The 27,206-nt window shown below is 45.5% G+C and overlaps 1 protein-coding gene across 4 annotated transcripts in view; it reads left to right on the forward strand.

The window, feature by feature from the left end:
* The window catches only part of LOC124556606, a 445,831-nt gene that overhangs the window by 343,047 nt on the left and 75,578 nt on the right, over positions 1–27,206 (forward strand). For all 4 annotated transcript variants that reach the window (XR_006968629.1, XR_006968630.1, XR_006968631.1 and 1 more), the window contains one exon: positions 15,781–15,873. Coding sequence is in view for 1 of the 4 variants with exons in the window: in XM_047130573.1 (XP_046986529.1) it covers positions 15,781–15,802 (22 nt within the window). In the remaining 3 variants the exon portion in view is untranslated. The remainder of the gene's footprint in view (positions 1–15,780; positions 15,874–27,206) is intronic.

Consider the following 27,206-nt stretch of genomic DNA (forward strand, 5'->3'; position numbering starts at 1 on the left):
TACGAACGCTGGTTTAGCGTCCTCTTTCCAGCGATTTTGCATCCTGGCGTCAAATGCGATGCTTTTCACAGATCGGCACCACATGGCTCCATACGACCTGCCGATGTGTACAACATTGTTCCATACGATTTCCTTTTCTTATTGGCGCTTTTTCTTACGAAGCTGCTACATAGAACTCAAGCTGAATCCAGTTTGGGCTTATGAATTCATTTCCCTGTCGATAAATTTAATTATTTGTCCGTTAGTAAAATGTGAGGTGACATCGAAGGTTTTCGAAGATTTGGTCACCTTACGACTGGTTTAAATTTAATAAAAATGAACGGAAGTTCACTGGACAATATGTTAGTCACCCACTTAAAAGATGAGACAGGTCTCTTTGGAGCGCTGCAGCTCTCACAATACCGTCAGTGAATTTGCCTGCACTGTTGGGGTGTCGACGTGGACTGTCCTACGTGTCTGCTAGAAACTGTGTATTACACGCAGCCATATAACAAAGTGTAAGAACAGTGATCGCAAGAATGTCCTTACCGACAGGGGCTGGAGATGAGTGTTACATCTTGTCAGTGACAATAAATTTCTAGCCTAATAGGAATTACTATTGTCGGTGAACTCATACCCATCTCAACCAGTTTTCAAGCGAAAATTGCGAAGGGATATGCATACAATGGACATTTGGAGTCGAACGTCTTACAAAAGCCTATTGCTCATAGCGGCATGTAGGGCCCGACGTTTCGATGGCTCAAAGAACAAAGAAACTGGAAGGTTTCGCCGGTTTTAAAATTATGCAAAGCGGCGCGTATGCCGAGCGGTTGTAGGCGCCACAGTCTGGAACCGCGCGACCGCTACGTCGCAGGTTCGAATCCTGCTTCAGGCATGGATGTGTGTCATGTCCTTACGTTAGTTAGGTTTAAGTATTTCTAAGTTCTAGGGGACTGATGATCTCAGCAATGAAGTCCCATAGTGCTCAGAGCCATTTGAACCATTTTTTTGCGGCGCGTGTAACGAGGGTCCAACGAGGCGTTTAACCCGCTGTGTGTGCGGGCTGTAGCTTGGATCAGAGGAAAGGCTGTGATGTTTGGTGGTATTTTTTGTACCATGGCTTCAGCTAATTCGTTCAGGTTACCGTGAGCAAGAAGCGAGGTTTTTATTTCAACACTCTCGAAGGCCAAGTGTTGCGCGTTATTCTGCGTCTTGTTGATGAGTATGCTGTGGACACTGCATTCGTCCAAGATGGGAATAGCTGTGCTCATACAGCTGCACGCATACTTTTCTCGTTTGACGAACACACAGGCTACGAATTGCATCTCGACTGTCTCGCCAGATCAATCTGTCAAAAAAAATGGCTCTGAGCACTATGGGACTCAACTGCTGAGGTCATAAGTCCCCTAGAACTTAGAACTACTTAAACCTAACTAACCTAAGGACAACACACACATCCATGCCCGAGGCAGGATTCGAACCTGCGGCCGTAGCGGTCGCGCGGTTCCAGACTGTAGCGCCAGAACCGCTCGGCCACCAGCGGCCGGCTCAATCTGTCTTAACTCCACAGAAAATGGAACAGTCGGTGCAATTTGGAAGTCAACACTGATACAGTTGGGAAGCCTTAATTTAGCTGGATATGAGATAACTGAAGAAACTCGTGACCTCTCTTATTTGTTTAACTGAGGCCCTTGTGAGGGCCAAACGTGACGGTATACGGTGTTAGTATGTGCCTTCTGAGAGTGACTCATTTTTTGTCCCGCCTGCCTATTAGTCTTTAATACTATAAGGGGCAATCAAAAAGTTGTCATTAGAAAATTATACAGTCTAGAATCGATATGCCAATCAGGCAAGATCGCCGTGAGCATTGAGGGAACAATCCCATCGACGAACCAGGTTCACCATACCCGTTTGATAAAACACCGTGTCCTGCTGCATGAAGAAGTTAGTACCTGCTGTACATTTTCGTCCGACAGGAATCGTCTATCATTCAGCGCATTTGTTAAGGGAATGAAGGCGTGATTAACACGTGTCGGAAGATCAGGACTATAGGGTGGAAGCACGAGTGTCTCCCACTTGGATGAGGCTGCCCTCCAGATCGACCGGCGTCTTATGTCAGGTCATGTCCAGCGTGGAACTTGGAGCACTATTTCACAGTGGTGGTTTTCAGCAGATATTCTGCCCATACGCATTCTCCATTGTCCGGCGGAGTTAAATGGCGTTTGTCTTTCGGTAGCCAAGAAAAAAGTAACAGAACTTTGGTCCTGTCAGGATGCATTTAGTAATAACGTCGCCATAGTTCACGTTTCCGCTATTACCCCACGCACGTCGGAAAGAAACGAATGTCACATTAACCCCTTGCCAGTTGCCAGTGCTTATATACCCGCATCGGAGTCGCGCTACATTGCATATACGCTGCAGCAACGCTTTCAAACGGAAACTTTTTGATGGGTCCTAATATTCATGTAGCTTGTAACACACATATCTTTCTTTTTGTTTTAGCTACACATACTACTAGTTTCATTCAAAATTCGTGTATGGAATAAAGTAAGCTGTGTAGAAGAAACAATTGTAGGCTAGATATAAAATTTGCTGTGCTACTTGACAGGAATTTAATATTACTATTGCATGTTGAACTCCTATCTGATCCATTGACAGCTTCTAGTGTTGTAATTGGGGACATCACTGTTCTCCTCAACTTGTGGTATATTGTTTATGAAGAATTTCGTCGACAAGTGTATGTATTGGGAAGGAGCGGTTAAAATGCCTCACTCCTTGAAGACGAGTCTGGAAGACTGCAGTAGATGGACGCCAAAGAGTATTCTCTCTTCTCGCTTTCATGCACTCAACGCTTTCCTTCTGCGTGGTGTTTACCCCGGAAATTATACCTTAATACATTCGTAAGTGCAAATAGGCAATATATGTGAAGATATGATTTGTTTGTTTCCAACACAAGCAGTTATGCGAAGAGCAAACGTTGATAAAATTAGATGAATGAGGAGCTGAGTAATAGTGCGTCATAGTATGCAAACTGATGTAAATGTAAATACCGTGTGACTAGGGCCTCCCGTCGGGTAGACCGTTCGCCGGGTGCAAGTCTTTCGATTTGACGCCACTTCGGCGACTTGCGCGTCGATGGGGATGAAATGATGATGATTAGGACAACACAACACCCAGTCCCTGAGGGGAGAAAATCTCCTACCCAGCCGGGAATCGAACCCGAGCCCTTAGGATTGACATTCTGTCGCGCTGACCACTCAACGGACACATATTGACGTAAATAGCGTGTTGCAGCCGGGCGCCTAAAGCAGACTCCGACGCCGTTTCTGTGGAGCGCGGTTTTGCGACGGACAAAAAGAAGACGAGCAAAAGGAAAGGGGGAGTGTGATGGCGGAGTAGAGCGGAAATGGACAAGAAGAAGTTGTGGTGGTGGTGGTAGTAGTAGTAGTAGTAGAAGAAGAAGAAAAAGAAGAAGAAGAAGAAGCAGCAGGAGAATTGATGTAATTGGAAGGCACTAAAATCGGAAGTGGGCTGTGACGTATAAAAGAAATCGTGACGAGATTCTTACTGTACTGTTCCCTATGACCTACCTCTCCCTGCTTGTGTCTTATTTTCTACTACTAGTTGGAGCTACTCTCGTTATGACAGGTGAGCCAACGCAACGAGAGTTTAAAGAATATATTTTACGTCCTTTTTTACCGCTTTGCATGATCAGCATTGAAACAATGAAAAGAAATCGCGTTACTGTTGCAAGAATATCAGTTCAACTATATTTTCCACGCTCTGAATTTTATAGTAAAGAAAATAATTATTCCGATAATAGCATATTTCGTGTCCGCACCATTGGCTAGTTCTGGTTCCTATTGTGATCGCCGTAACCGGTTTTCCAGTTTTTGAGGGACGAGGACTATTCTGCAGACTGGAGGTAATGGGCCAGAATGTGTGAGAAGGGGTTCGAGTTGCACTTAGCACTCGCTACGTGGACAGAGGTCTCCTCTTATAACTTGGAGACATCAGTTAGCTGGCGGTAGCGTTTGATAACAACAATACGAACTCGAGGAGGTCTTACAGAAAACAGAAAATTCCATTTGGTCCAATGGAAACTTGTGGTGTTTTTACGTGTGTCCGTTTTTAACTTTAAGATGTTATCCTGTTTTGTTTATGGAGGAGATGCTAAACAGCGGTTCGAAACGGCGTAGTCACTATTTGCGGTGCTCATTTTCCTATCCAGTGGTAAGATCTTTGAGTCTTCTGAAAGCAGCTGGATTGCTACAGGGCGTTGTGGTGTCGGAGTAGTGAAAATTTTAACCCTGTTTTGCGTGTCAAAGCATAGCTGGCGACCCTTATTGAAATGGATAGTACGTGTGTAGCAGTTCAGGGAAGTAGTCCGGGTCCGCCAATAAACGGTTCCGAGAAAGTCTGCACAGCAGTACGTCGCGTCATTTGTCTCGTGATCCGCGAATAGAGACGACTGTGTCGATACTGGCTGCGGCAGCGACCTCGAGTGTGTCTTCGCCGGACGCTACAGTCCTCCGAGGCAAGGACCGGAAGGAACGTTTTAAAATGTCTACCTTCAACTTTATTGTAAAGTCAGATTGATATCGATGAAAGAAGAAACGGGCTAAGCAGCGATAGGGGCTAAACAAAAATGGTGAAATATCAGCAGTGGAGGGGGTTCGCAAATTCGATTTTTACCCTGGTTGGCAGTTAGCTTGGTTACACCACCGAGTATACTATCATACACAGTTGGATTTGAGACAGCTAGTTAGTAGTCCGCACCTCGTGGTCGTGCGGTAGCGTTCTCGCTTCCCACTCCCGGGTTCGATTCCCGGCGGGGTCAGGGATTTTCTCTTCCTCGTGATGACTGGGTGTTGTGTGATGTCCTTAGGTTAGGTTTAAGTAGTTCTAAGTTCTAGGGCACTGATAACCATAGATGTTACGTCCCATAGTGCTCAGAGCCATTTGAACCATGTGAACCATTAGCTAGTTGGTAGCGTGTAGCACTCTCTCTCACGAAACAACCAGAGTTTTGGTGATCCATCCTGCTCCATGACCATTCAGCTGCAGCCTGTAACTTATACAGATTTATAGGGTTGCGTTCAAGGCGAACACATTTACCTCGATGGTGTCCCAGACTTGCTCACTAGGTGCGCCGGAGGTAGGAGGGACGGTTACAAAACACCTTCATGACCGACCAGTGTTCCGCATACCAATTTGACGATTCTGGGCAGTAAACAAACTGGCCACCTGAGTACTACGGGAGAAAAACTGTAGGGAGGTCCTTAGGGTTGGATATAGACTTAAAAAAAAACAGGTAAAATAGTTTAGTATGAGATAACAAAGGGGTAAAACCTATGTGGTTATGTCACCAACATGGTGGCCATTATAATGCATGCAAGTAATTTAAAATCGTTTGGTATGAGATAGTAAAGGGGTGAAACGTATGTGATTATGTTACCAACATGGTGGCCATTTTGAATACAACCTCGTAATTTTCAAATAAAAAGTGGGTCATGTGATATAAAGGGTGTTCGAAACTCTTTATATCAAAGGTCTAGGTGTGACAGAACACGTCATGCGGAACAACTTCTGTTAGAGACAAAATGTTCACATGCTTCCCAGCGATGCCAGGCATCCTTTAGTATTCGCCGGCCCTGGGACAACGAGGTTTCAACCAACTACCAGGCTCTGCTAACGAGGTGTGCTGCATACTGCCTACCCCTGTAAAATGACAGAATAATTTTCAACAACAAAACCTTAACAATGAGTGTCACCAAGCGTAGAAAGATATTTAGAAGCGAATCAGTACTACAGTTTTTCTGGGCCTACCCCCATTAATATGAAGCAGATAACTGTATCATACGTAACGCAAAAGTAATACTTACACAGCATAGTGCCTATGCCCTATTGCCTCTCAGAGGCATGACCAATACAAAAGGATGTCGTCGGGAAGAGTCAGTAAGTATTTTGTGTCTAACAAATGATGTTCCCCATGACGCGATCCAGCACCCCTACACTTCTGATGCAAAGACTCTGAAACACCTATATATAAAACATAATGAACCACGCGAGAAAGACAATGGTGTGTATACCACACGACTCCCTTCGCAGCTGTCAGTTCTGAAGTAATATTAAACACGGTATAGTCGGTAACTCGAACTTCGTCTCAAGTTAACAGAATCCGCTGACCAGCTCTACTGTTGACAAATGGGATGCGTCACTTCATGTAGTTTATGATCTTTGCTCGGCAAAACGAGCAGTGGGCCCAGCAACAGATGTTACCTTGCAGTGCAAACGTCAGAAATGACTGAGGCAGCAGCGACGCCTTGCTTTTAAAGTCATTAAATTTATTAATTATGAGAAGGAAAAAGTAGATTCGAAGCGGGATTCATCATTGAAACAATTATACTCCAGCCAACGAGGTTCCAGGCTGAAGACGTGTCTGGAGATGCCCCGGACAGCGGCAGGATGCCAACCTAAATATCGCCCGCCATACCGCCCGACAACTAGGACTGATGGTGCCATTATTTAATTATGAACTTTTGTAAAAGTGGAGATACTTTTTTCAGTACCAGTTCTCCGCAAAAGCCTATTTACGAGATCTTCACAAAAATTCAGCAGACTAATACCTTCCAATTAACTTCAACAATTTCACCCAAGTTTTCATTTCCGCGCAATACGTACAGAGTCGTGTAACACAGTAACAAGTCCACAACACAAGTCTTGATCTTTCTAGATCACAAGATCAGCTGAAAACTTTTTCAATACAAATTATGTCTTTCATTCTTTTGCATTGTTACAACAAATACGCGTAGACAGAACTTCGAACTCTCAGCATATTTTCCGTCCATATGGCTGACGACTTGATGGGGAAAAATCTCCGGTGGCGTTAACGCATTATCAAATTGCCAGTTATAGATTGGGAGTGTTATGCCATCAAAACTGGTGCCAGATAGGGATTCGTCTGGCATTGTTCTGGATGTCTTGTCCGAAAATTATCTTGAGCAGATAGAGAACCAACTCGTGAGGGTAACGTCTTAGACCTCCTGGCAACAAACAGGCCTGCACTTACCGAATCAGTGATCATTAGGCTATGACAGCATCTATGACGACGGGTCCTACAAGGAACGTTAAGCAAGGTAGGAAGATACACACACATCAAAAAAAAGTCTTGCATCGCCCCGGTTCCCAGAACTCCTGAAGATGGACGTTGACTGTGGATGCTGTATCATAGACACAGTCTCTTTGACTGTTCAGAGATGTCACTAAAGCCGCCCAAAGATGTAAACAACCAAGCACGAGCAGCGCCTATTAGACGGACGGGGTCCGACAGCCGATTAGTTCCAGTCACTCCACCAGGAAGGAAGTACACGGCTCGTGTTATCTGTAGTTCACCCATGCCTAGACGGTAAGTACCGGGGTTCGATTGCGTCCGCATTATTACTTTGTGCCAGGAAAAGCTCTCAACATGCCCAGGCATCTCGGAATGAACCAAAGCGATGTTGTTCGGACATGAGGAACCGTAGATGAGGTGCCTCGCTCAGGCAGCCCAAGGGCTACTACTGTAGTGGGTGACCGACCTACGGATTGTGGCTCTAAGGAACCCTGACAGCAACGTCACCATGTTGAATAATGCTTTTCGTACAGCCACGGGACGTTGTCTTACGACTCAAACTGTGCGATATAGGCTGCACGATGCGCAACTTCACTCCCGACGTCCATGGCCTGGCTCTTCTATGCAACCACGACACCATGCAGCGCGGTACAGGTGGGCCCAACAACATGACGAATGGACCGCTCTGGATTGACATCAGGTTCTCTTCGTCGATGAGTGTCGCATACACCTTCAACCAGACAATCGTCGAAGACGTGTTTGAAGGCTGAAGGCCTTAGACACACTGTCCAGCGACTGCAGCAAGGTGGAGTTTCCCTCTGCTGTTTTGGGGTGGCATTAAGTGGGGTCGACGTACGCGCTGGTGATCATGGAAGGCGCTGTAACGGCTGTACGATACGTGAATGCCATCCTCCGACTGATAGTGCAACCATATCGGCAGCATATTGGCGAGGCATTCGTCTTCATGGACGACAATTCGCGCCCCCATCGCGCACATCTTGTGCAAGTCTTCCTTCAGGACAGCGACATCGCTCGACTGGAGCGGTCAGCATGTTCTCCAGACATGAACCCTATCGAACATGCCTGGGATGGATTGAAAAGGGCTGTTTATGGACGACGTGACCGACCAACCACTCTGAGGGATCTACACCGAATCCCCGTTGAGGAGTGGGGCAACCTGGCCCAACAGTGCTTTGATGAACTTGTGGATAGTATGCCACGACGAATACAGGCATGCATCAATGCAATAGGACGTGCTACTGGGTTTTAGAGGTACCGGTGCGTACAACAATCTGGACCATCGCTTCTGAAGGTCTCGCTGTATGGTGGTACAACATGCAATGTGTGATTTTCATGACAATAAAAATGGCGAAAATGACGTTATGTTGATCTCTATTTCAATTTTCTATACAAGTTCCGGAACTCTCAGAACCGAGGTGATGCAAAACTTTTTTTTTATGTGTGCATTTGGTCAGCAAGGGTGACAGGATACAAATTTCAGAATATCTCAGCAGTCAGCATCAAATATTTGGCAAAATGTAAATGTCGTGTGACTAGTGCCTCCCGTCAGGTAGACCGTTCGCGGGGTGCAAGTCTTTCGATTTGACGCCACTTCGGCGACTTGCGCGTCGATGGGGATGAAATGATGATGGTTAGGGCAACACAACACCCAATCCCTGAACGGAGAAAATCTCCTACCCAGCCGGGAATCGAACCCGTGCCCTTAAGATTGACATTCTGTCGCGCTGACCACTCAGCTACCGGGGGCGGACCAATATTTGGTGATGAGGATGAAGATGTGGAGAACAAATGGAAAAAAATCAAAGGCATCGTTCAATATGTCCTAGACAAGTATGTTCCGAGTAAGGTTTTAAGGTATGGAAAAGATCCACCACGGTTTAATAGCCGTGTTAGAAAAGCACTACGTAAACAAAGAGCACTTTATCTCAGATTCAAGAGAAGTAAAAACCTAGCTGACAAACAAAAGCTGAACGAAGCGAAAATGAGCGTAAGGAGAGCAAGACAGAAATGTTCAGTGGTTCTGAAAGTAAGACGTTGTCAGCCGATCAACCGACCTGAGTAAAATCACCCAAGAGATTTTGGTCGTATGTAAAATCAGTAAGTGAGTCAAAATCATCTATCCATTCTCTCAGCATCCACACTGGCACCGAAGCGGAAGATAACAGAGAGAAGGCCGAAATACTGAATTCAGTCTTCTTAAGTTATTTCACCGCGGAAGATCGTAACATTATCTCTCCTTTCAATCGTCGTACGAACGTCAGAGTGGCAGATATTGAGATAACCGATCAAGGAATTGAAAAGCAGCTACAATCGCTTATTAGTGAAAAGGCGTAAGGACCAGACTAGATACCTATAAGATTCTATAAAGATTGTGCGAAAGAAGTGCTCCCCTTGTAGCAGTAATTTATCGTAGATCGTTTGAGCGATGAAAGGCACCTAACGACTGGAAAAAAGCGCAGGTTATTCCCGTTTTAAAGAAAGACCGTAAGACAGATCCACGCTAATATATACCTATATAGTTGACGTAAATCTGTTGTAAAATTACGGAACATGTTTTATGCTCAAGAATTATGACGTTTTTGGAAAATGAATATCTCCTCTACAAAAATCAACATGGATACCGCAAACAGAGACGCTGCGAAACTCAGCTCGCTGTGTTCCTCCATGAGATGACAGCGCAGTGGAGAACGGCGCTCAGACTGATGCCGTGTCCCTTGACTTCAGTAAGGCATTTGACACCGTCCCACATTGCCGTTTGATGAAAAAAATGCAAGCTTACGGAGTATCGGAGCAGACCTGCGATTGGATTCAAGACTTTCTTGCAGATAGAACTCAACACGTCGCTCTTAAAGGAACTAAATCGACAGATGTAAAGGTAATATCCAGAGTACCACAGGGGAGTGTGGCAGGCCCGTTGCTGTTTTGAATATATACACTCCTGGAAATGGAAAAAAGAACACATTGACACCGGTGTGTCAGACCCACCATACTTGCTCCGGACACTGCGAGAGGGCTGTACAAGCAATGATCACACGCACGGCACAGCGGACACACCAGGAACCGCGGTGTTGGCCGTCGAATGGCGCTAGCTGCGCAGCATTTGTGCACCGCCGCCGTCAGTGTCAGCCAGTTTGCCGTGGCATACGGAGCTCCATCGCAGTCTTTAACACTGGTAGCATGCCGCGACAGCGTGGACGTGAACCGTATGTGCAGTTGACGGACTTTGAGCGAGGGCGTATAGTGGGCATGCGGGAGGCAACACGTGGGGCGTGAGGTCTCCACAGTACATCGATGTTGTCGCCAGTGGTCGGCGGAAGGTGCACGTGCCCGTCGACTTGGGACCGGACCGCAGCGACGCACGGATGCACGCCAAGACCGTAGGATCCTACGCAGTGCCGTAGGGGACCGCACCGCCACTTCCCAGCAAATTAGGGACACTGTTGCTCCTGGGGTATCGGCGAGGACCATTCGTAACCGTCTCCATGAAGCTGGGCTACGGTCCCGCACACCGTAAGGCCGTCTTCCGCTCACGCCCCAACATCGTGCAGCCCGCCTCCAGTGGTGTCGCGACAGGCGTGAATGGAGGGACGAATGGAGACGTGTCGTCTTCAGCGATGAGAGTCGCTTCTGCCTTGGTGCCAATGATGGTCGTATGCGTTTTTGGCGCCGTGCAGGTGAGCGCCACAATCAGGACTGCATACGACCGAGGCACACAGGGCCAACACCCGGCATCATGGTGTGGGGAGCGATCTCCTACACTGGCCGTACACCACTGGTGATCGTCGACGGGACACTGAATAGTGCTCGGTACATCCAAACCGTCATCGAACCCATCGTTCTACCATTCCTAGACCGGCAAGGGAACTTGCTGTTCCAACAGGACAATGCACGTCCGCATGTATCCCGTGCCACCCAACGTGCTCTAGAAGGTGTAAGTCAACTACCCTGGCCAGCAAGATCTCCGGATCTGTCCCCCATTGAGCATGTTTGGGACTGGATGAAGCGTCGTCTCACGCGGTCTGCACGTCCAGCAAGAACGCTGGTCCAACTGAGGCGCCAGGTGGAAATGGCATGGCAAGCCGTTCCACAGGACTACATCCAGCATCTCTACGATCGTCTCCATGGGAGAATAGCAGCCTGCATTGCTGCGAAAGGTGGATATACACTGTACTAGTGCCGACATTGTGCATGCTCTGTTGCCTGTGTCTATGCGCCTGTGGTTCTGTCAGTGTAATCATGTGATGTATCTGACCCCAGGAATGTGTCAATAAAGTTTCCCCTTCCTGGGACAATGAATTCACGGTGTTCTTATTTCAATTTCCAGGAGTGTATAAATGATCTAGAAGAAAGCGTCGGATGCTCTTTAAGACTATTCGCAGATGATGCAGTTGTCTATACCAAAGTAGCAACGCCAGAAGATAGTAAAAATTTACAGAACGACCTGCAGAGAATTGATGAATGGTGCAGGCTCTGGCAGTTGATTATGACGTAAATAAATGTAACATATTGTTGATGACAAACCGCTGGAAACAGTATCTACCGCAAAGTATCTAGGCGTAATGATGCAGAGCGACCTTAAGTGGAATGACCACATAACGCAGATAGTGGGAAAACCTGACACCAGATTCAGATTCACCAGAAGACTCTTAAGGAATTGTAACTCATCCACGAAAGAAGTGGCTTATTAGGCGCTTGTTCGCCCGATTCTTGAGTATTTTTCGTCTATCTGGGATCCCTATCAGGTAGGACTGATAGAGGAGGTCCAACGAAGAGCGGCGCGTTTCGTCACGGGATCGTTTAGCTGGCGAGAGAGCGTTACAGAGATTCTAAACAAACTCCACTGGCAGACGTTACAAGAGAGGCATTGGGCATCAGGGAGAGATTTACTATTGAAATTTCGGGACAGCACTTTTCACGAGGAGTAGGACAACATATTACTTCCCCCCACATACATCTCGCGTGTTGACCGCGAGGAGGAAATTCGAGAAATTAGAGCCAATACAGAGGCTTACCGACAATCATTCTTCCTACGCACTTTTCGCGAGTGGAACAGGGTTGAAGGGATCAGATAGTGGTAGCGAAAGTACCCTCCGCCACACACCATTAGGTGGCTTGCAGAGTATGACGTAGATGTGGATGTAGAAGTAGATGTAGAACTGCAGTCGCTGGCAACTTGTTGCTCCGCCTCCTATGAAACAAAATAAAATAACATTTTTTGTGGTTACATCTGAATAATCCAAAATACACAATGTGATCAAAAGTATCCAGAAACCCCCAAAAACATACGTTTTTCATATTAGGGGCATTGTGCTAACAGCTACTGCCAGGTACTCCATATCAGCGACCTCAGTAGTCATTAGACATCGTGAGAGTGTAGAATGGGGCGCTCCGCGCGACTCAAGGACTTCGAACGTGGTCAGATGATTGGGTGTCACTTGTGTTACACGTCTGTACGCGACATTTCCACCTTCCTAAACGTCCCTAGGTCCACTGTTTCCGATGGGATAGTGAAGTGGAAACGTGAAGGGACACGTACAGCACAAAAGCGTACAGGCCGACCTCGTCTATTGACTGAGTGAGACCACCGACAGTTGAAGAGGGTCGTAATGTGTAATAGGCAGACATCTATCCAGACCATCACACAGGAATTCCAAACTGCATAAGGATTCACTGCAAGTACTATGACAGTTAGACGGGAGGTGAGAAAACTTGGATTTCATGGTCAAGTGGCTGTTCATAAGCCACACATCACGCCGGTAAATGCCAAACGACGCCTCGCTTGGTGTAAGGAGCGTAAACATTGGACGATTGAACAGTGGAAAACGTTGTGTGGTGTGACAAATCACAGTACACAATGTGGCGATCCGATGGCCGGGTGTGGGTATGGCAAATGCCCGGTGAACGTCATCTGCCAGTGTGTGTAGTGCCAACAGTAAAATTCGGAGGCGGTGGTGTTATGGTTTGGTCGTGGAGGGGGCTTACACCCCTTGTTGTTTTGCGTGGCACTACCACAGCACAGGCCTACATTGATGTTTTAAGCACCTTCTTGCTTCCCACTGTTGAAGAGCAATTCCGGGATGGCGATTGCATCTTTCATCACGATCGAGCACCTGTTCATAACGCACGGCCTGTGGCGGAGTGGTTACACGACAACAACATCCTGTAATGGACTGGCCTGCACAGAGTCCTGACGTGAATCCTATAGAACAACTTTGGGATGTTTGGAACGCCGACTTCGTGTCAGGCCTCAACGACCGACATCCATACCTCTCCTTAGTGCAGCACTCCGTGAAGAATGGGCTGCCATTCCCCATGAAACCTTGCAGCACCTGATTGAACGTGTGCCTGCGAGGGTGGAAGCTGTCATCAAGGCTAAAGGTGGGCCAACACCATACTGAATTCCAGCATTACCGATGGAGGACCCCACAAAGTTGTAAGTCATTTTCAGCCAGGTGTCCGGATACTTTTGATCATATGATGTATAATCATAGCAGTTATTTATTACAGTGACAGAAGAATTAGTACTGGTAGCTCTACCAGTCTGAACGTGTGCCAAAAATCTCTTGAAAGCCGCTTCAGTCCGCTGTATTGCTATACTGGTCCTCCATGACTTCTTACGACACAGAAAAAACTTTCCAGCTTGTGATGACCGGGTTTACCTTTATGTAAACTCGCAATATTTTACTTGCTTTACACATCGAATTCACTTTATGTGGTAAAATTCATAAAATATAATCGCTTATTTTGCGTAAAAAGTGGACATTAGAGGTACAAACGGATTTCATTTCTTATTTCACGCGTCTTACGAGGAATCGTAAGAAAACAAATGCTTCCTGCAATAATGATATTTTGTCATTTACTCCTGTGGAAGCGGCCAACAAAAGACTCACACTGAACAAAAACAGGTATTCACTGAAGAACTGTATTTTATTGCTTGTAGACAGAACAGTTAGTATGTTTCACCTGAACCCATGTAATATCGATAACCATCCCATTAATATTAACAGTTTCGAAGAAATTAGGTCAATCAGTACTTGATTTCAGCTATAAATGAGAAAAATTATTAATGTCAACTCCAGTCCAAACAGCGCGTAACACCAGTAACCCAGCTTCCTGCCCCGAACCACGTGACTTAGATTTTGGTTCAAGTGTAATGACGACATGCGCAGTCTATATTATCTACGGTCTATGCTGCCAACCCATGGGCATCACGTGTGTGGATAGCGATTGGTGGGTGTCTCGTTAAATACCGGAGCTACGGCGGACAGTTCTCTTCAGTGCACGGAGTCGTGTACAGCCTCCAGTTAGCGCCACGTCTAACAAGCTACAGTGTTCGTCCGTCGTCTCCGAGACTTAGACTCCGTAGGCATAGTAGGCCAGCTCTGGACTCTACGTAGGCATCACTCAGAGACACAGTGAAGGGGAATTTCATATTTTAGAGGACTTGTAATAATTTCAACATCTAATTGTGCTGGAAATTTCACAAGAAGCAGCATCATTTAAGCTGAGTATTTCTTCATATTTAATAAATATCATTTTATTACTAATTGTTGGGATTCTCCTGCATTCCCAACATATTCAAGACTACTCCCCATGTTCTTTTACCATAGTTGTCCAGCACAATGTTACAAGTTTCGTTCTACCATAAGATAGTTTTGCAGTTACTTTAGAATCTTGCCAATCTGTTCAGTTCAATTTAGAACTGCGGTTAAGTGAGTTATAAAAGTCACTGTGTTTAATTACGTAGTACATTTGAGTTATTTCGGAAGTAATAATTATATCTTCTTCTTTAGAGTCAGCTTTCACCAAAATTACCAAACTTGGTGATAATGCACGGCATTTATTTTTAATGAGTGTGTTTTTGTGCCATCTCATTAATAGCGCATAATAAAATGAAATGCAGTAAACACAAAAAGAATATGTATGATGATTTAACAAAAAAGTACCAAGCTGAAACAGTAAAAACTGTAGTCAGGTCCATCAAATACTTTAGAACGAACAAAATAAATAAAAATGCAGCGCAGTCTGCATGGAAGCTGAGCAGGAAAGTGAAATGGCTGTGGAGCAGTGCTACCGACTGGTCAAATTACAATGCTAAATGTTGTAATATATATCCATATTTTTGTTTTGCTAAGTGACGATGCAGAATCTGGAGCATTATTTGAATTCCTAGTCTCTGTTATTTTTCGGTCAATACATAACCTTCTTACCATACCATTCCATCGCACACAAAAGCAACTGACTGCGAAATGCGACTGCTCGCTGCCATCCACTTTGACACGAATGCGGAAGTGGAGAGCGTGCAAAACCCTGACAATCGATGGAACATGAGCGAACGCGAACCGAACTCGCCCAAACGCTGTGTACTCGTGTTTGTCAACAGGTTACGCGGAGAGTTTTCTCAGACCACTGATTCTCGTATGCTCCAGTGTAAACCAGTTGAAGAGACGTTCTCATCTAGGGTTACAGGACACCAGGTATATATGTAAAAGGTAACTGGCATTTCAGGGAAGGACATGAACAGAACGGTTGGCAATCTCAGCACTAGCCACCTAGTATTATATAAGGCGCTGTTGCAAAGCTCACCCTTAGCTCAGGAAGTCTTCCACATATTGAACAGCGATTATTTTGTATGACTACGACGGATAATGTTTCTTATGTTTCAGGTGGCTGGCGCGCCTCAGTTAATTACGGTGAATGTATGGAAAGACGGCTCACCCCGTTGATGTGTCGGCAGTGCGTCAGTGAAGTTTTCCCAGGTAGGTCTACTGTTCACAGTAGCTCTGTTTGCATCCGCTATTGGCTTCAGAGCTACGCCACAGTCGCTAGTTTTGTATACACCATACTCCACTGTTTTTAAGCCACACCATGAAATATTCCTTCGTCTGCAAAGATGCCGTGGCGTCACGTGAAATTTCACTGGCGTCCGCAGCCACAAGCCTCCACAGTCTAATTTAAGTTAGTTGTTTATTTTTGGAGCTGATCTGTCAAGCATCGATGGATGACTCGGTTGCCAAGGGAATCTTTGAGAGAAAGGCGACGTTGTTCTCGCGAAACTGTATTGCGCGAATTTAACGAACTGTTATTCCAGGAAACCTGTACAACATTTCTGCTACCACCATCCTATATCTCGACAAGGGATCGTGAGAAGAAGACAGTAGAGATTAGGGTTCATGCAGAGGCATATAGACAGTCATTTTTCATTCGCTCAATACGTGAGTGAAATAGGTGAGCACATCGCTAATATTGGTATGAAGTACCCTCTGGCATACTCTGAACACTGACTTCCAATGTGTACAGGGTGTTTCAGGAGAACCTGCCAATATTTTAGGAGTTGGTAGTATTCACTAATTCGAATAAAACATTGCATGTAATGTGTCTCCTATTTTTACCGATTACAGAGATACTCATTCGTAGTTGTGCAATGACAATTCTCGGTTTAAAGGGGTATTTATCTCAAGATAGTGGGTTTTAAAGGGATGATAACACGGTTTAAAGGGACACTTCTCTTAATAAGATAGTAGTCATACAGTACAGATAACGATCTTAACTCAAGGTCACTGATAAGATAATCAACTGATAAGGTAAGAACTTACAGTGTCAGGTTACATTTGACATTGGGCATGCAACACACTAATGACCTTACGCATACAAGTACAAATGACCTTGAGAGATAAGATAAAGATTTCTGGCATCAAGTTATACTTGACTTTGAGAGGGAGTATTATGTTACAGCCCCATTCCCCTCCCTCACCTGACAAGGCCTTCGAGTGCCAGGTTACACTTGACCTTGAGAAGGGATATCATCTATCAGCTGAGGCAGTTGGGCAAGGTATATTCAAGGTCATCCCCCATTCTCTACCGAGCGAGGTGGCGCAGTGGTTAGACACTGGACTCGCATTCGGGAGGACGATGGTTCAATCTTGCATCCGGTCATCCTGATTTAGGTTTTCCGTGATTTCTCTAAATCACTCCAGGCAAATGCCGGGATGGTTCCTCTGAAAGGGCACGGCCGACTTCCTTCCCTATCCTTCCTTAATCCGATAAGACCGATGACCTCGCTGTCTGGTCTCCTTCCCCAAAACAACCTAACCCCCAACCCATTCTCTCCCCCTCCATGCCTGCCCACACTCTAGGGGTACAGCCAGCTCAAGCCAAGATTGGTTATTACTGATTTATATACAACATTTCCCATTTAATCTTTGCCTCATTGTTTTTTTCATTCTGTATAGAGTATTTTATATTTTAATCATCTTTATATATACTATATATGAGAAACGGAGACTAGCAGCAGCAGGTGAAGAAAAATCACTGATATACACTTGTTACACATACATACACGAGTGTGCACATAATTTGCACACAATTAGTGTGCAGTCATTCATGTATACTCATACACACAATGAACCATTCGTTGTCATGACATGGCAGCCTGACTTTCAGCAGCAGCACTGTACGTGCCCTTATGGCCTTGCGCTGGAAAGACTACTTGGTGCACCATATGCAGAGCGGTACCAACGCTCTCGAACAAACACATCTTGTAATCCTCTATCGTGAAAGTCTTTCAGGCCACATGATGTACTTTGTTAGCCTGTCTTTGAGTGACACCTGCATCTTTGTGGTAAGTGCACATTTTTGACCTGAGCCCCACAACCTCCACAATCTGTGACATATTCGTCTCATCTTTCATCAGGCCAATAGCCATCTTGTTTTTAGGTATTATTACACAAGGATTTTCGACGACACATCTAGTAGATGTATCCATATAAAGTAGTTTGGGAGCAGCGAAGTTTGGCTTCATAAACTCTTAGTGGCAGCAGTACATGTGCAGTCTGGAGAGGCCCAGAAGACACATACTAATATACGAAGTGTCCATAATTAAAGTTTCAGTTTCAAAACACTGTAGAAAGAGAACCACTGCTCAGAATGACGTCAAATTTGAACATAATATGATTGACGCAGGTGGAAACATCATGGAACATACAAAAAAATTAACGAAAATTTGACCAATAGATGGCGCTGTAAGCATTAGAATATGCACACCAACATATGCGCAGTACACGTTTGTTCCTCAGTCTGCGTCCGAGACGCCCGACGTGACTGTCTCGATGAAGGATCACACACTGCAGACAAAACTCTTTTAAAAGACAGGTGGCTGTGTGCCAGTAGGTATGCAGAAGTTTCGGACACTCAACGGAATGAAAAAAGGCATTGGTCCAATGTCTGCTAATCGTCTGGAGAAAATGATTAAAAATTTCGAAAAGGCAGATTCTTTTGAGGTGCATTGTGGTAGAGGGAGTAAAGGAGTTGATCCGACGCCTGTCGAAGATGTGACCACAGCATTGGAGGTGGAGTTGAGAGGTGGTGTGCAAACATGCAGAGCATGAGGAATTGCCTGAACGCGGACATGTCTGCGAGCACGGTGCATAAAATTCTTAAAAAATGCTATCCATACCAAATCAACCGTGTTGAGGAGTTGCTTCTTGCAGTCCTGCCGCAAGACAAACGCTCACTCTCGAATTTATTGCTCGCACGGAAGTCGACAGTTAACGACCATAGAACATTCTGTTGACAGACGAAGCCCATTTCCAAGGACATGTTATTACGCAGAATTTCAGAATATGGGCAACGGAAAATCCGCACGCTCATCAAAGGGTCCCACTTCACTCTGTAAAGACCGCAGCTCGCGGTCTAGAGGCTAGCTAGCGTTGCTGCCTCTGGATCATGGGGTCCCGGGTTCGATTCCCGCCCGGTTTTGGGGATTGTCTCTGCCTGGGGACTGGGTGTTTATGTTGTCATCATTTCAATATCATCATCATCATCATCATCCGTGACAGTGGCTAGATTGGATTGTGTAACAAAATTGGACTGTGTAAAACTTAAGACTTTATACGGGCACTGATCACCGTACTGCTGAGCGCCCCACAAACCAAACATCTTTATCATCATCATCATCATCATCATCATCATCATCATCATCATCACTCTGCAAAGGTGTGGTACGGGTTGATGGCATCGTTATTGTAGGGCCATATTTTCTCAAGCAGATGAGTCCTGCGGGTTATTGTTTGGCTGGTTGGTTGATTTGGGGGAAGGGACCAATCAGCGAGGTCGTCGGTCCCATGGGATTAGGGAAGGATGGGGAAGGAAGTCGGCTGTGCCCTTTCAAAGGATCCATCCCGACATTTGCCTGAAGCGATGTAGAGAAATCACGGAAAGCCTAACTGAGGATGGCCGGACGCGAGTTTGAACCGTCGTCTTCCCGAATGCGAATCCAGTGTGATAGCCACTGCGCCACCTCGCTCGGTCATGCACGTCGTGTTACCTGTACCTTCAATGGTAAATGCTATGAGTCTCTTCCCCACCAACGTCATTCCAACCCGTGGTTGTGTGGGTAGGATCATTTTTATGCAAGGTGGCGCTCCTCCGGAAATTGCACAGCCAGTGAAGTGGCTGCGGCAGAGGCATTTCGGAAATACTAGAATTATCAGCTGTCATTTCCTTGCAGTCTGGCCGTCCAGATTACCTGATCTTAATGCGTGTGACTTCTGCTGTTGGGTTATCTGAAAGATGTGTTTAGTGCTCCAACTATGAAAGTAGCTGAACTGTAGGCATGCATTGCACAACACATTCTGAAAGTGACCTCCGAGGCACTCCGATCTGTTGTGGAAGGTGCTCTTTCTCGACTTCAACTAGTAGCAGAAAACGGTGGACAGCATACTGAATATACATTGCGCCAGTTTCACGGCAATTAGAAACCGGTGCCATTTTGCTTTTATGCGGTTTCTGGCACCAGGACAATAAAAAACCGATAGCATTTTGCTTTTCATGCTATTTGTGACCCAAGGACAATTAAAAGCTGAGGTCATTCTGCTTTTTAAGCGGTTTTTGGCCTCTGGTCACCGATTTTTTCCATCCGATGTGGTACGACCTTGCCGTGGTGGGTGGGCTTATCTAACGAACAGTGTCACAATTGTTGACTGCTGAACTTGTGCAACCATGCACACTGAACAGTACGGATGGTGCAATGTGCAACTCAAACGACAGCCATCGTATTCTGATTCATCTGTCATTTCTAGCCGACACCATTTGCGTAAAGACGATTATAACGTCCTCTATTAGTAAAAATTTCGTCAATTTTTTGTTCCGTGATGGTTCCCCCTGCATCAGTAATAAGCTATTCCAATTTGACGGCGTTCTGAGCATTGGTTCTCTTTCTACAGCGTTTTGAAACTGGAACTTTAATTATTGATACCCTGTAGATACGTTTCATGAACTGCGCTGAATCTTAGCCATCTCCACAGCGACTAGTCCTTGACTGATGATGGTAACCCGCTTGAAATTTGGCCCGGTGATGAAATCTCTTGCACCATAACGTCCATCCCAACAGTAAACTACATGAATTTTATGGCATTCCCTAGCATTTTGCATTGTTTTCCCGTGAATTTTTCATTAATTAAAAAAAATCGAAAACATACGTCATGGATGCCATCATTTCGGTGTTTCAATCAATGTACGCCTTCAACCAGCATGACTGGTTGAAGCAGATGCCGCGGGTGATTCTTGAAAGTTTCGTCACACACCCGAGACAGTACTGGAGGTTTCTGTAGTGTAGAATATATCTCTCCTTGTTTCCCAGCTTTGTCACCAGTTTGAGACGTAACCTTTGCGTGGGACTAGGCGGCAAGTCATTGTGTGCATCATGCAAATGGATGGGATATTCCATGTTGGCCTCCAGGACATGTCCACCACCAGAATCCTCAGCATCCATTTCCCATCTGGACATCTTTCGGAACTCTCCAATTGGGAGAGATTTCTGCATGGCTTGCCCGTAGAGGTTCTTTGCATCAAATTAAAGGATGTAACTCAAGCTGTGAGATGCTCTGCGCTCCTTGCATCTCATTCGTAGGTCATTTGCCTTGGCATATCTGTGTACACACTAGCAAAGTCCCATGCGAGTTCTGCGTTCGAAGAAGAGCAATATATCGACATCAGGTTGGTTGGTTGGTTGGTTGTTTCGGGGAAGGAGACCAGACAGCGAGGTCATCGGTCTCATCGGATTAGGGAAGGACGGGGTAGGAAGTCGGCCGTGCCCTTTCAAAGGAACCATCCCGGCATTTGCCTGGAGCGATTTAGGGAAATCACGGAAAACCTAAATCAGGATGGCCGGACGCGGGATTGAACCGTCGTCCTCCCGAATGCGAGTCCAGTCGACATCAGGCAGTAGTTCGATGTCGACTTACGTCTTCCTTGACATCGTGTCCCATGAAGGCCCTGGAGCAGTGTAATAGAAAGCAGGATCCAGAAAGTACGTGCCAAGGCATTCAGTACAGAACTCCTCAAAGACATTTACGAATAGGCGTACGTTAATATTCATGTACAATTTTGCATTTTTCCCTAAATCAGGGACATTGAACTCCTGCCAAATAATCACCGTGTACTCATACTCGCGTCAGTTACGGCAGTGCCCGTCAGTTTTCTAGAGAATGCAATTATGTTGGGCAATGTAGTTTTGTGGAGTATCCTCCGAATCCCGGTATTTGTAAGGAAAGACCCCATTCTTCATCACAAGCTGAAACTTTGCATCATCGGAACATGCAGTGCAGGTGATACGCATATAATCCTGATGTATCATCTCAGCAAGTTTCTGAAGAGGCACATGCATGAAACATAGCAAAGACGGGAAGGAGAGCATTAGTATTGGCGTGATCCTCTTGGAAAATGCAGTATACTTTTCATCAGTGTCAGGAATGACTCTGACCTTATCGTCCTTCAAACTGAAATCACGCAAGTGCCTAAAAAGAAAGTGAGCATCGAACTCTGTCAAATTGTGGAAGAAAATAGGTACGTATCGTGGCAGTTGGAATTTCAAGCTGCAGACATTGTGGGCTCCACCGCAGAACTTTCCTGTTAGATGACAGTAGTCTATATGTGGAGTTTCTGCTTTTCTGTCCAATGGCAGTCCACAAATATAACATGCTGCATGCTCAAAAAGATGGTTCAAATGGCTCTGAGCACTATGGGACTTAACAGCTGTGGTCATCAGTCCCCTAGAACTTAGAACTACTTAAACCTAACTAACCTAAGGACATCACACACATCCATGCCCGAGGCAGGATTCGAACCTGCGACCGTAGCAGTCGCGCGGTTCCGGACTGCGCGCGTAGAACCGCGAGACCACCGCGGCCGGCGCTGCATGCTCATACAAGGCATCATTCTCCTGTGAGTTGGTAACAAACTCAGTCCTATATTATGAAGGGACAGCACTCCAGTTGATGGGCGTTCTTAGGTCTAATTTTTTTTTTTTTTATCCTCGGTAGACATTTGAGCAGGTATTGGTTTATGCCTAGAGCAATCAATCAGATGCCTTTCTAGACACTTGCTCTCGGTTAAAGAGTTGAGGCATCTGCAGCAAAAATACTTTGCGCTGTCATGTTTCGACAGTTGGGCGGAAAGTAGGTGGGATTTTTGTCTGAGCCTGATGTAATTTTGCTTCTCACTCTTGGAGAAAAGTGACAAATCTACGTGTTTGGGGCATTAACCGATAAATGTAGAAAAGTAGAGGGTTACAACTGCTTTACGCTTGACTTCTGCCTGCACAGTGTGCTTGTGGTCACCAACATCTAGCTTGAGGTGCCTCTGAATTTATAATGCCCACAGATATTAGATGTTTCGTAAGTATTGGCGCTGGAGAGCGTTGAAGCCTGAGAACGAACGGTTGTGACTGTTTGGTGTCTGAATACGGAAGATACGCAATCCTTTAGCCATCTGTGTACTGCAGATGGACGACCTGAGCCTAATGAGATTCCTGCGCATGCGCCACATTTCTGCACACAGCCCTCGTGCGCATCCTACTGTGGACCTTGAGTGGTCTGTCAGTGTACTCACGTTGTTGACAGCAATGCGACGTGTACCAGTACACGGCTGCAGAAATTAAAAAAAAATGGTTCAAATGGCTCTGAGCACTATGGGACTTAACATCTATGGTCATCAGTCCACTAGAACTTAGAACTACTTAAACCTAACTAACCTAAGGACAGCACACAACACCCAGCCATCACGAGGCAGAGAAAATCCCTGACCCTGCCGGGATGCAGAAATTACATACGGCGCAACAGATTACAGTGGGAGAGCTGCTGCAAGCTTTTATGCCGAACGTTTCCCAAACAGACGTAACACACATCGAGAGATGCCTCAGAGAAGCCAGAAAGTTGCACGTAGGTGTTTTCTGTCTATATATTCACAAATCAGAAACATACAAATTTACAGTAGCCATACACATCAATAAATATGTACACACACACACACACACACACACACACACACACACACACACACATACACACATATATTTGCAACCTCCAAGGCGCTTGGAGTGGCTTACACGAGATCAGTCTTCGTGCAGGATGTAGGACACAAAAGGCACTGGAGCATGTGACTTGTGGTTTGTTCTTGTCCACAATCACAGGACGTATCTTCTGTTATGAAGCCCCATCTCTTCAGGTTGTCTCTGGATCGTCCAGCTCCTGATCGTAATCTGTTTAAAGATTTCCACACCAGCCAGCTTCGTTGTGTCCAGGTGGTAGTTCTTCAGCTTCTGGCGTCTGCAGGTGAGGCGTCGACTCCTTCCATAACACCAGACTTGCCTTCTCTGGTGAAATGGTGAGCTTCTCGGATGTACTCACGAAGCTCTTTCGCGATCTCAGTCGTTGCTGTGGTGGATTATGTCCGTGCAGTGGATGGGCACTGTCCTGTTCCACTTTCAGTCTCTCCTTGTTGGCAGCCACTGTTCTGTGTACCCATGGTGGCGCTATTCCAGCCAGGAGGCAGTAGAGCTTATCAGTTGGGGTAGGTCTTAAGCAAGCTGTGATCAACCTGCAGGTTTCGTTGAGAGCAATGTCTACTTGTCTGGCATGAGATGACCTGTACCAGACAGGAGAAGCATATTCAGCAGTAGAAAAGCACAGTGCCATTGCAGAACAGCGAATAGTTTGTGGATGTGATCCCCACTGTGTCCCCGCTAGTTTGCGAATTAGGTTGTTTCGAGCGGAGATTTTCATTTTGGTGTTCTTGCAGTGAATTTTGAATGTCAGAGTTCTATCGAGAGTGACTCCCAAGTGTTTAGGTGCGTGATGATGCTGGAGTTGGATGCCTGACCATGCAATATGTAGCTCACGATTAGCTTCCCTGTTCCTTAAATGAAAGGCACACACTTTCTGCCTGAGGTGTGTACATTGTACAGTAAAGTAAGAGCACTTGGTGCTTGGTACCTGCGAATACTATTCCCGTCTACTGTTTTTCCTCTGGTAGGTGCTGAAACGTAACGGGTTTGGCGTGTTGCCCATGAACACCCGCTCCAACCATATCATCAGCAGAAAGTGCAGGCGTTATGGGAGGATGGCTTTCCACGTCGGGTACAGTTTGTGCATTGGTGTCCGCCTCCGTAGCGTAGCGGTAGCGTTGCCGCCTACTACGCACGGGGCCCGGGTTCGATTCCCAGCAGGGGACTGGATGTCGTGTGTCCATCATCATTTTCATCATCATTGACTCGCAAGTCGCCGAAGTGGAGTCAACTAAAAATGACTTGCAATACGGCGGCCGAACTCCCCCAACAGGGGCCTCCTGGCCAACAATGCCATCCGATCATCATGTGCAGTGGTATTTACAGTAATGCATATTCCAGCCACTATTCCCTAGCTTCGTGCTATTCGCGGACCAATGTACTTTTACTAGAGACGGTGTATTAAACTTCCACAACATGCATGTTTGGACTACGAAAATCGGCGTGCGTCGATGATTCAAAATCATCAACGTAGGCTCGGTAGTAACATCTGGGCTTGGATAATTGGTGACCGTATCATTGATCCATATCTACTACCAAACAGACCAACAGGGCAGATCTACCTCTCATTTATTAGAGATGTTTTGTCTACCCTTTTGGATGTAATGCCACTAAATGTTTGGATGGACATGTGGCTGCAACACGACAGAGCTCCAGCACACTTTGATGTCAATGTGTGGAATCATCTCAGCGTCGCATATCCCAATCGATGGATTGATAGAATAGAATCAGTTCCACGGCCATGGTATATGGCACACCTGTAATGACAGTGGATCACCTTATTGCTCGCGTCCACGGAGCGAATGAAATACTTCAAAGACAACCACACGTAATGATTGGTTCATGTGCGTGGGGCTCAGCACCGCCGATGTACATATTCTGCATATGATTACTAACCGTCCGGCTTTTTTCCGAACGTGTCTGGCTTTTTTATAATGTCCATCCGGAACATTTGTTTTTTAGAGAATTTCCAGCTTTTTGGTTATAAAGTTGCAGTTTATGATCTGACGAATTTCAGTGTAGTGTAATTGGAATGCCGGCCGGTGTGGCCGAGCGGTTCTAGGCGCTACAGTCTGATTACGAAAACAGTGCTATTCAAACAAAGGTTTTTCCCTTACAAAGTTGTCGAAACGAAGCTCCAGAAAGTATTGTCAACTGTATTATAGATACTGTGAGAAAGCATAACTACACAAATTCTCAATGTACTGCTTTTGTTGGTGATATCGCAAATATTACCTTGGTGCTCTTGCACGCGCAGGAAAAAAACTGTGTATTGTGGTCTCAAATGACAGTTTTTGGAATACTACCTACGACCAGCTTAAGGACAGAACTGATGACACTCTCTGTAGGACCTGACCATCATTTTGCAGGACAATGCTCAAGCACGTACATTTACTGATTTCTTTGACTGATGGGGCTACTAAGTGCTATACTACCTACTGCACTAAAAATGGCTCTGAGCACTATGGGACTTAACATCTGTGGTCATCAGTCCCCTAGAACTTAGAACTACTTAAACCTAACTAACCTAAGAACATCACACAACATCCAGTCATCACGAGGCAGAGAAAATCCCTGACCCCGCCGGGGATCGAACCCGGGCGCGGGAAGCGAGAACGCTACCGCACGACCACGAACTGCGAACCCTACTGCGATCCCCTGACTTAAGCCCTCGTGGGTTTTTTATTTATTTATTTAACCTGATCAGATTAGGGCCATACGGCTCTCTCTTACATCGGACCAGTGTTCCACACATGCAGCATTTTGCACATCATAGTTACATCGTGACAGTAGTTTGAAATAAGAAAAATAGATTAATCTAGTGACAATATGAATAAAGAGTAATGACTAAGACCTAATAAAGTAAATACTGGCAGTATTTTTACAACAGCTGCTATACATAAAAATAATAATAGTAACAGTAAAAGTAAAGAAAAAATGAAATAGTAATGGTAAAGATGAGAAAAATTGGCGATAGTAATGAAGATTTGTGCAGATGTACATTAATATATTGGTGTATAAAGTACATGTTTATTGGTATAGCGAGTTTTGGGGAAGGGAGATTTAAAGAGGCCGCATCAGTTAAGAAAAAACGAAACTGAGGAAGATCTAGTGGGAAAGAAGGAAGAAATGGGGTGAAGTGCATTCATGTACAGAGGAAGGCATTACTGTTGCTTAAGTAGATACGTCATTAACTGTTTTTTGAAGCCAGACATGTTATTATGTAGTGGAACAGAGAGGATTTTATTATGATGGCAACGTGTGTTTCTGTCATGTTGTTCAGACAAGAGCGTTAAGAACGAGGAGAGATATGAGGGACAGTTTACATTTATAAGACAGTAGATGAGACAGAGTGTATGGAAATCCCTGCGTTTGTCTGCACGCAGCCAGGACAGTTGTGCATATGCTGGTGAAATGCTATCAAAAAGTCGAATGTCACCGGACGCTGACATTCATGACTAGTTCCAGGCTTCGCGAGTTTTCCGGAGAGAGACCTTGTAGGATAATATCGCTGTCGTCAGTGATTGGGAGTATAAGCGTTTGTACTAATTTCTTTTTCAGATCGAAAGGGAAGAGTTTGTTATATTTTTGTAGGGCATGAAGGGCTGCTGATGCTTTTTTGCACACTGCAATTACGTGCTCTGTCCAATTTAGATTTTCACCTATTATTACTCCCAAACTCTTTGCTGAGGGGGAGAAGTTGATATTTGTTCCATTTAGGATTAGAGATAGTACGGATTCCTTATGTTT

Source organism: Schistocerca americana, chromosome X, assembly GCF_021461395.2.
Source record: "Schistocerca americana isolate TAMUIC-IGC-003095 chromosome X, iqSchAmer2.1, whole genome shotgun sequence".
In the NCBI taxonomy this organism is placed as follows: domain Eukaryota; kingdom Metazoa; phylum Arthropoda; class Insecta; order Orthoptera; family Acrididae; genus Schistocerca; species Schistocerca americana.